We start from the raw sequence: 9,216 nt of genomic DNA, 5'->3' as shown, positions 1-9,216 counted from the left end.
GGTGCTCTTTCCTGCCAAGGCAGGGGGTCGGACTAGATGATCTACCTAGGTCCCTTCCGACTCTAGCTACTATGAAACTATGAAACTAGGTGCCCACTCCAGGTGCTGGGGTCTAGCTGCACCCCTCCCACCCCCCACAGCCTGGCAAAGGACCGGCCGGTGGGCATGGGAGGAGCTAGGGTGCAGGTGCACTTTCCATCCGCCCCTACATACCGTGCTTATTCTTCTTCTGCTCTTCCTCCAACCCGGGCACGCCGGGGATCCCCAGGAAGGTGTTGTGCGAGTTCCCGTACCAGACCAGCAGCTCTTGGTCCGGAGGAATCATCTGCAGGGAAGGAGACACAGATGGGGGAGAGGTGAAGACGGTTCCCCTGGGAACAGCTGGGGCCAGACCCCTCGAGCCAAACTCGCCCCTGGTGACAGGACACAACAGTATTTGGATTCGGAGAGGGAGCAAGCTCTTACCCTGCCAGCCAGGCCCCCGGTCCCTGCAGTGGCCTGGCAGGGCTGCGCTGGCAGCACCCAGGTGCCTTAGAAGCACTTTTGCATTGTTAATGTGAATATTTAAAGCAGTTTCACGTTGCTTCCCATTTTTCATTGTGTCTCAGGGCTGGGGGATGCCAAGAAACTCCTGCCTTGGAGAAGAAGTCAGGGGACAGCTGGGGTGTCTGGCCTGAAGCCGTAGGCTAAGAGAACTAGTCGCTGCTGAAATGATTCCCCATGAAATACTGCTCTCAGCACCCGTGCTCAACCTGATGTCTTTAAGCTGAAGAATCCACCCCCTGCTGAGAGGGACGAGGCCATTCTCACTTGTCCCAGCTACTATTTCAGAGTCTCAGAGAGCCACGACTGAGTGACGCTGGGCCCACGGTTTTACGGCTTCTTTGCAAACCGCAAGAGTGAGAGATTTAATTAAAAAATACCAGTAAACCCCCTGACTCTGGAGCATAATTCTGCAGCTACAAAACAACAGGCTAACACAGCAAAACCCTTCAAGGGAGCTACTTTTAAGCAGGTGAACAAGCACACTGAAAACTTGATGGCCTAACATTAGACACTTGCTTAACAACTTTGATGAACAAGGGCTTAATTGGGAGTGCAATAACCCATGTTCGGAAATGGTGCAGAAGGGATTGCTTTCGGGGATGAATTATTTAACTGGATGGTTTCTGTATAATAGAATAGAAGCAAAGGTGACAACTTCTGGGTGCGTTCGCTGAGATCCTTATGCAAGAAGGATGAAAAGGAGGAGGAGAACGGGGGAAGGAAGAAAGAAACTGAATTACAGACATGCCCTGATGAATCTGCCAGGAGGAGAGGAGGGAGGAAAGGGCAAAGGGCACTGTCAGTCCCGGGCAGATGCATGCGTTAGCTCCAGGCAATGCTCAGACCCTGCACTGAGGGAGACACTGCAAAGCCCAGCGCAGACTGCGGGATACGAGAGAGATCGCAGAGAGCGTGTCTGTGTGAGTGAAGGGAGAGGGAGGGACACAGGACCGGGGGAGCGTGTGTAGGATGAGAGAGCGCAAGAAAGAGTGCATTCAAATGCACGTGTGGAGGAGATGGGCTGTGAAGGTGTGGGCATCTGTGCTGAGCAGAGATGGGGTGGGTATCAGCCTGTGAAGGAGTGGAAAAGGTAGGTACCCATACGAACATGGATGGGCACACGGACAGATGCCGCATGTGTATGTGTGTGTGCGTGCACATGCGTGTGCGAGATAAATCAGATGTTTCACTGCATCTGCCTTTCCCCTGAACTGCATCCCACATCTGCTGGAGGCCAGAGGAACTGATGGATTGTTAATGACGGCTAATTGTTGGTTGCAGCATCGCTGTGCATGACACTGTTGCGGCGATTAGACCCGTCTTTGCATATCAGAAAGCCAGGCTTTAGGAAGGACAGGCTCCATCCTGCTGCTGGCTTCACAAGGACAGCCCCAATTCCTTGCATGCAGGTAATCTCTTTGGGACCATGGTCTTACAACCAATATCCAAAGAGTCACTTGCACTGACTTTGGGCTCTTGATCCTGGGCTTCCCGACTGGTTTTACATCTAGATTCATATTCTGAAATGTCAAGGGGCAGAGAACATGGGTGGGAATCTTGGAGTCATCCCTGCTTTGCGGCACCTCATCTGTGCTCGTTAATGCAACAAGAGCTGGGCCTGAGTGGAGGTATACACACACAACCTGCTTTTGGGATGTCCAGGTGGGTGGAAGCAGCGAGGGCATCACAAGCCCTTCTGCTCCCAGGCATTGAAGGAGAAGTTTGCTTTTATACGGACCTTTGGTAGGAGGCAGAATTAGCACTAGTTGCTGAGGAAGGTGGAGCAGGGACCTCCTCCCCTTCCAGGCTCACAAGAAGGATGCTAAAGATGTGAATATAGTCCATGGGGTCTAATGCCCTTCTCCGCCTCTTCCCACAGGTGCACACCGTGGTATCCAGAAACAGCCTGTCTATTTGGACGAAAGATCTGATCCAGCATCCCTTGCTCACCCAGAAATCCCAGTGATTTCAAATATTCCCATCAGCTGAAAAGGAGCCAGCACCCACATGCACACACCAGCAGCAATATGCGTAGGCGTGGCGGGAGGACGCAGGGAGTCAGGTGGAGGTGAGGAACGCAGGACCAGCAACAGCTTAGGCAGCTGCAATTGTACCTCGCCCCTTTCCGAGGCACCACTTTTGATTTCCCTTCCTCTCTGATTAAAAAAACCTTATTATTAACCCCACACCCACCGCACACAGTTGAGCGAACCTCATGCTCCTGTGCTGTGCTGGATCGGGGCCTTACATGGCACTTGTATAATGTCCCAAGAATTGCTTAGGAACTGCCACATACAACAGTGCGGTTGGCTATTGGGCTTCATAGGGAGATTTGTTTCCTTTGTCAGCATCACATTATTGTTACTTGGGCAGTTTGGGGGGGTCATCTTGGGGAAATAAAAAAAAAAGAGCGGCACTCTGGGGACACAAGAACCACAGATTCAAACATCAATAGCGTGAACTGTTTGCTAAACGAACGTCTCAATTAGGCATATAACACTCACTCTATTAGGTACATCACACCATACACGCGTACATTCAGATCGATCGATCCAGCCATCCAGAAATTCCCGTCCATGGGCACGCTAGCTTTGAATCTAACCGATCTATACTTTAAGAATGATATAACCATGACAGAATATTATCCTTTTCCTCCTATAATCTAGAAACCAAAATACAAAGCAACTCCACTCCCTTTCTGATAAACGACCCGTCCCGCAGCCTGCCAGCACGAGGAGGGAGGCTTAGACGAGCGCTCGCTGAAGTCCCGGCTGCTGTTTCTGCTCACGAAGAGCCCTGCCATGCGGGGAGCCCGACATCGCCCGGCTGCACGCAGGTGTAGCTGGGCGGCAGCGTCTCGCTCAGATCCCTGGCTGGAAACACACGAGCCGCCCGCCACGGCAAGGAGCGCCGTGCTTTTCTCTTCCCACCTGCCCCTCCCGGCTGCTCATTTCTCTCTGGATAAAATCTCAGGCCCGATCCTGCGGTTCATGCACAGGCAAAGGTTCCCTTCGACGCTGCAGAAAGTCCCCTGCGTCTGGGGTGCAGGGTCAGGCCCTCACTGTAGGTCTGAAGCTCGCGGAGGGCCGGGCCTGTGAAGTGCTAAGCCCTGTGGCTGCTGTCCAGCAAAGCACTCGAGCGCGTGGCTGATCTGAGAGCACAGGCAAGACCTGCTGGCTTCAGCGGGACGGCACATGCCGGAGCCGAGCACAGCGAGTTCTTTGCTGATTCAGGGCCAAACTGCTCGTGCAGGCAACTGCCGGCCCGTCCTCCCTCCCGGTGCATTCGGGGCACGTCTATTCCCTGCTCTGTCTCTCGGGTGCTGTGTTGAGCCCACCCAGCTGGACACGACCCCGACACAGAGCCTTGCAGCCAGGAGGCTCCGACTGCGCCAACCCAACCTCCTGCCTTTTCCTGGATCGCCAATTATCCTAGCCCCGGCGTTGGGGTCCCACCAGAGCCGATCCCATCCTAACGGGAGGTCAGACTGTGAGAGCCGCTCCCACCCCCACGCGCTGCTGGTTTGCCCCCGGCAGCAGAGTCCCAGCATCGCAGCCCCGCGCCGCTCTCTGGGCTCCAAGCTGCATCCCGGCTCGGCAGGCAGGTAGGTGGGCCACCGAGTAGCGGGGCCTGAGCCCAGCAAGACTGGAGGCCAAGTCTTTCCCACGGGGGGCGGGTGTATTCCCCACCGCCCCACGCTCTTCCCTGTCAGGCCTAGGGACCCTCTTCCTTTTGGCTCTCTCCGTGAGGAGCTCAGGGCTCACGAGGATGGTTGTACCTACACACCGGGTCTCTCAGCTCCGACAGGGTCAGGGTCGGAGGTCTTAGAAACAACTAGCTCAGCGACTCCGACCCTGCTCCGCTCTGGAGGATCTTGCCCACGGAGGCTTTTTTGTGATGGGACAGAAACAGGCCTGGCTGTATCCGTGCAGCCAGCGCCCCACGTGCACCCACCCCAGCCGTCCTGGGAGTCTCGCACCGCTGCTCTCGGGATGTGGCTGCAGAGGTGCCTCAAAGCCCCGCCGGGGCCAAGGCCCTGCCTGCTGGGCACCGCGCACACGCAGCTGAACGCACCGTCCTGCCCGCAGAGCGCTTCGGCCCAGCCCCACAACTGGAGACGGGGGCTTGGCTCCCTCTGCCTGCCTACCCAGGGGCGCCAACGCGGTGAGCGTCCTCTCACCCCAGCTGTGCGCTTAGTCACTCCTGATCCATGTTGTGACGAGGGCCGGATCCTGTGACCCGCACTGACACTGAGTGGATGTAGGTGTCTACTATTAATCTGATTCCACCCGGAAAAACCGTGCCTATAGCAGGCAGGTGCATCCTCCTCCTCTTCCTCCCTGCTTTTTGTGCCTAAGTCTAGATGCCAGGGTGACAGTGTGACACAAAGCTGGTGCATGAATGGGCTTCCAGAGACCTGAACAAGGTTGGGGAAGAGTCACACTCTGGCGCCTAATTGGAGGAGCTGGAATAGGACCCAGCCCCGAAAGCAGAATCGGGCCCATGGCCGGGAGTCCTGCATGTGACTTCAATCCTTGATCTGTCCCTTCTCCCCGTGCTGCCATCCCACAGCTTTTCTACTGGATTTTAAACCTACCCGATTCTGCTTCCCTTTGGGCCCCCGGAGGCGGAGGCTCAGAAGAGACACAGGGCTCCTGCCCCCATGGCAAAGCCTTGGCTGACCCGAGCAGGAGAGGGAGCAGACCCCTGGGGTCCGTCCCCTCCACACTTCTACCAGAGGAACAAATCCCGAGCCATATTTCTCCCCTCTCTCTTTCTCCCCCATCCTCCTCCCTGCGCACGCACACCCTGCAATTCAGCCATGAACTGAAATAGCAAGAAAAGAGGAAAGCTCCCCATTTTCTCCCCCCACCAACCCCCGCCAGCCCGCACAATGGCGAGCTCACCGAGGGGCCAGGCCGCATCTCGGGAGCGCGCGTGTGCTATTCTCCGGCACTGCCACGCCGACCCCCACTGCTCTCGAGAGGGTTTCGATGCCAACATCCCTCCCTGCCGGCCAAATCCCCTCTCAGCAAGCCATTAACCTTTTCATTGAGGCCTGAATTAAGCCCCCCGAAGACGGAGCCCTGGTGAACAAGGGAGGATCTGTGATACGGAGAATGCCGGTCCCATGCTCCGCTCCCTCCTCCTGCCCGCGCTCTCGCGCTGCCTCCCCGCTGCCCCTACCTCAATGGCCTTGTAGAATATGCTGTTCCCGATCTGGACCACCTCCAAGTTCTGCTCTTGCTCGTTCCTGGCACACTTGATATAGGTCATCCAGCTACGGTGGTCTTCCTGGCTGGCGTCAATGAAGTAGCGGACGGTGCCGTCTTCATTGAAGACCTAGGGAGGGAGGGAGGGTTGGTACGGAAAGAGACCCGCAGCTGAATGCTCTGCACAAGTCCTTCCTACCTCCCAACATGTGCCCGGGATGGAGGACTGGGAGGGGGGGAGTCAAGGTGCTGTGTGCACCCCATGTCAAGCATCAAGAAACTTAGCACATGGGAGGTTTTTAGCAGAAAGCTCCATTCCTTCCCGCCTGCAGGAGCTTGCATCTCCTGAACCCGGAGGGGAGAAGTGGGTAGGGGAGTAGGCTTCTGCAGCTCCTCTGCCCCGATGGAGAGGATCATGGCAGGGCACTGAATGGGGAAAGCCGCATGGCGGGTGGGAAGGGGGCACTGGCAGGGCAGCCCCACGTATGGTCAGCTCCCCCTGGGGCTGCTCGTTTCACAGGGGGAGAAGCTGCATCAGCTGCAGTCGGACCGATCCTGCTTCCCGCTGACAGTGCAATGGGCAGGGAAACCCACCACCCAGCAGCAGAGAGCGTGTGCCGCGGGGCTTTCAACGCAGCACCGCCCGGCCCTACCCTGCGATGCTGTCACCTGGTGTGGGAGGCAGCCTGCCAGCTCTGCCCTCTCCGGGACACGAGTCTCCTTCCCCCCCGCTGGGGCTGGCGCTGCCTCGGCCAGGGCGGACTCTAGTGTCGCCTGGATCTCTGCAGTGAAAAGTTCCCCAGAGGGGAACGCCACCGAGGCCCTGGTCCTGAATCTCTGAGGCCCGCCAGCACTTGTCACCGACACGCCCGGATCCAGCCTCTTACAATGCTGTAAGACAAGGCACGGCCCTGCCGGGAGCTGAGATGCAGAGGCTGTCAAAGCGGGCGGCCAGGCAGCCACCAGCAGGTCGGTCAGTCGCCAGGTGCCGCGGCCACTGCCTGGTCAGCCCTGCTCCCAACCCCGCGGGAAGCTCCTCACTGCTGCTGTCACTCTGGAGTCGCACCTGATCAGGATCAGGCCCCCGAGGTCACGCACTGGAACGGTTTCACAGCACTCAGTGGCCTCAGACCTCGGGCAAGCGGGTGAAAGGGAGGCGAGGGGCTCAACAAGGTTGCTGCAGCGGAGGAGCTCTGCAGCGCGGGGACGGCTGGTTTGGGGTGGAAGGTTGCAAGGGTCTAAGAGAATATGCAAGCGTGTGCGTGTGCGTGTGCATGTGCATGCATGGGTAGGGTTTTTTCCTATTGTTCCTCCACCCAGCACCAGCCAGGACAGCTTGAGGCTCTCTGGAGAACCCAGGAGTGCAGAGAGTAGGAGGCAGCGCATCGGCAAGCAAAGGAAGCAACCTTCCTTCCACAGCTGCGCGCACTCCTGCAGGGCTCCCTTGACCGCCCTGAGAACGGGGCCCAGTCCCTGCCCTCCTCCCCACACGGAGCCGACCCCTCCAGGGAAGCTTGCCCTTATCTCCCTGTGCCGACCGGTCTGGGATGCTGGCAGGGCAGGAGAAGGGGCTGGGGTCTAAGCTGGCTTCTTACAAAGTCAGTGGAGAGACCCCAGGGGCTGGAGGAGGAGGCGCCTGGAGGCTCTGGGTAGGGGCTGGGGAGGGAGCAGGGCCCTTGCTGCGACTCCGACCTGCTCTGTCCCTAGGAAGAGCCGCCGAGAGCTGCAAAAGGAGGCTGAGCCCTGCCAAGTGCCAAGGCCCGTCCATCAGACATTGGGGAGCCCCTGCCAGCGCTTTGTTAAACCAGGCTTGATTTAAGCCCCCGGGTCACTGCTCCCCCTCCGGCGGGCTGGAAGCCTCCATTCACCCTGCCCAATTACCGATCCCCGGACGCCTGCTCAGAGGCTCAGCACAGAAAGGCCCCGCTCGGCTTTTGTTCCAGGGACCAAGCTGTGGCCATGGGAAGCCCAGTCCAGCCAATGTCAGGGTGCCCCCACTGCGCCCAGCCTCCCCGGTGCGGGAGACAAAGGACGCTTTGCCCAAGCGGGGCTGGGCTGGGCTGGGCTGGGCTGGGGGGGACCCCGCTCCTCTGGGGATCCCGGGGAACTCGCCTGGGAATGGGCAGCGCAGGGGCTTGCTGGAGGGGAGCGCTGCACGCCCGGGCGAGGGGAAACCGAGGCACGAGGAGCGAGGGAGGGGACCCCAGGCGCCCCGCTCTTTACCTCCCACATGAGGTTGTTATTCTTGCACAGGTCCACGTGCTCGGGCGAGATGACCCGGCCGGTGAAAGGCCCCATCTCGGTGCCGGCTTTGATCCAGGTCTTGGAGAAGATGCCGAGCCCCTCGCCGGGGATGGAGCTCTGCGCGATGATCACCTCGGACGGCAGCACCAGGCTGGACAGCTTCTGCACCTCTGCGGGGACACGGGGATCTCCAGCGGCGGGAGCGGGGCGCTCTGCCCGCCGGCCCGGGCCTGGCCCGCCGCGCCGCACCGCGGGTTCGTGTCCCCTCCGCCCCCCTCCCCGAGCCCCCCGGGGGCACCCGCCGGGCGATCTCCCCCTGGTCCCGGGCAAGGCAGGGAGCTGGGAAAAAGAAGCCGGTGAGAGCCGGAGAAAGAGGTTAAATGGTGTCTATTTCAGCCCGTCCAGCCATTTGTCACGCCGCTAAAGCGATCCGCATTCATTCCCCGCGGCCCCAAAGCGCTGCCTAATTCTAAATTCATTAGCCCTTTAAGCAGGCTGTAGCCATACATCGCGCCTGAATGGCCAAGGGGCTTGTTTCAAAGGGGCCAGGAATTCCTCTTACAAAATGGGCAGATTAGCTGGTTGACATCATGTGAATGGGAAGGGAATTAGGCTTCACGGCAAATTAGGAGAGGACCAGCGCTGGGGGGGCCGGCGGCCGGGGCGCGGGACTCACCCCCGGAGAAGCTCTGCGCCAGCACCTCGGCCGTGAAGGCGGTCTTGGGGTTGCCGTGGCCCTTCTCCTCGAAGAGCTGCTCGCCCAGCACGTTCCTCCAGCGGCCGTAGAGGAAGCTGTGCAGGATGTCCGACGTGATCACCTCGGCCAGGGACAGCCCCGGCGGCTTCAGCCCCGTCTTGAGAACCAGGGCTTCGGCGGGCAGCACCGAGCCCATCATAGGGCCGCCGGCCGGGCTGCGGGAGGGCGCGGCGGAGCGGAGCGGAGCGGAGCGGGCGCCCGGGCGGGGCTGGAGCCGGCTGCGAGCGCAGACCGGGCGGATTCCTCCTGGCAGAGCCGCCGCCCGCTTTATATGAGCGCCACTGACCCTCCTAATTGGTTATTAATGACCCCCCTGACGTTGGCAGAGAGACTTGTTGGAGCTCGACGAGCCGGAGCTGCCGAGACCCCCCTTCCCTTCCCTTCCCTCCCGTGCCCGCCCGTCCTGCCTTCCCTCCCCCGGGGGCCGGGAGGCGGCTCCGCTCCCAGCCCGGCCCT

The 9,216-nt window shown here is 59.5% G+C and overlaps 1 protein-coding gene across 1 annotated transcript in view; it reads right to left on the bottom strand.

Moving 5' to 3' along the window:
- Nucleotides 1-8,899, bottom strand: part of PRDM12 (PR/SET domain 12) — an 11,497-nt gene extending 2,598 nt beyond the window's left edge. The window contains exons 1-4 of the mRNA XM_019541136.1: nt 8,680-8,899; nt 7,983-8,173; nt 5,734-5,889; nt 214-325 (exon numbers count right to left, since the gene is read on the bottom strand). Coding sequence (XP_019396681.1) covers nt 214-325; nt 5,734-5,889; nt 7,983-8,173; nt 8,680-8,899 — 679 coding nt within the window. The remainder of the gene's footprint in view (nt 1-213; nt 326-5,733; nt 5,890-7,982; nt 8,174-8,679) is intronic.
- Between the last annotated feature and the right edge of the window lie 317 nt (nt 8,900-9,216).

This window comes from Crocodylus porosus, unplaced genomic scaffold (assembly GCF_001723895.1).
Source record: "Crocodylus porosus isolate Cpor-Errol unplaced genomic scaffold, CroPor_comp1, whole genome shotgun sequence".
In the NCBI taxonomy this organism is placed as follows: domain Eukaryota; kingdom Metazoa; phylum Chordata; order Crocodylia; family Crocodylidae; genus Crocodylus; species Crocodylus porosus.
This window is presented reverse-complemented; position numbering and strand designations above follow the sequence as displayed.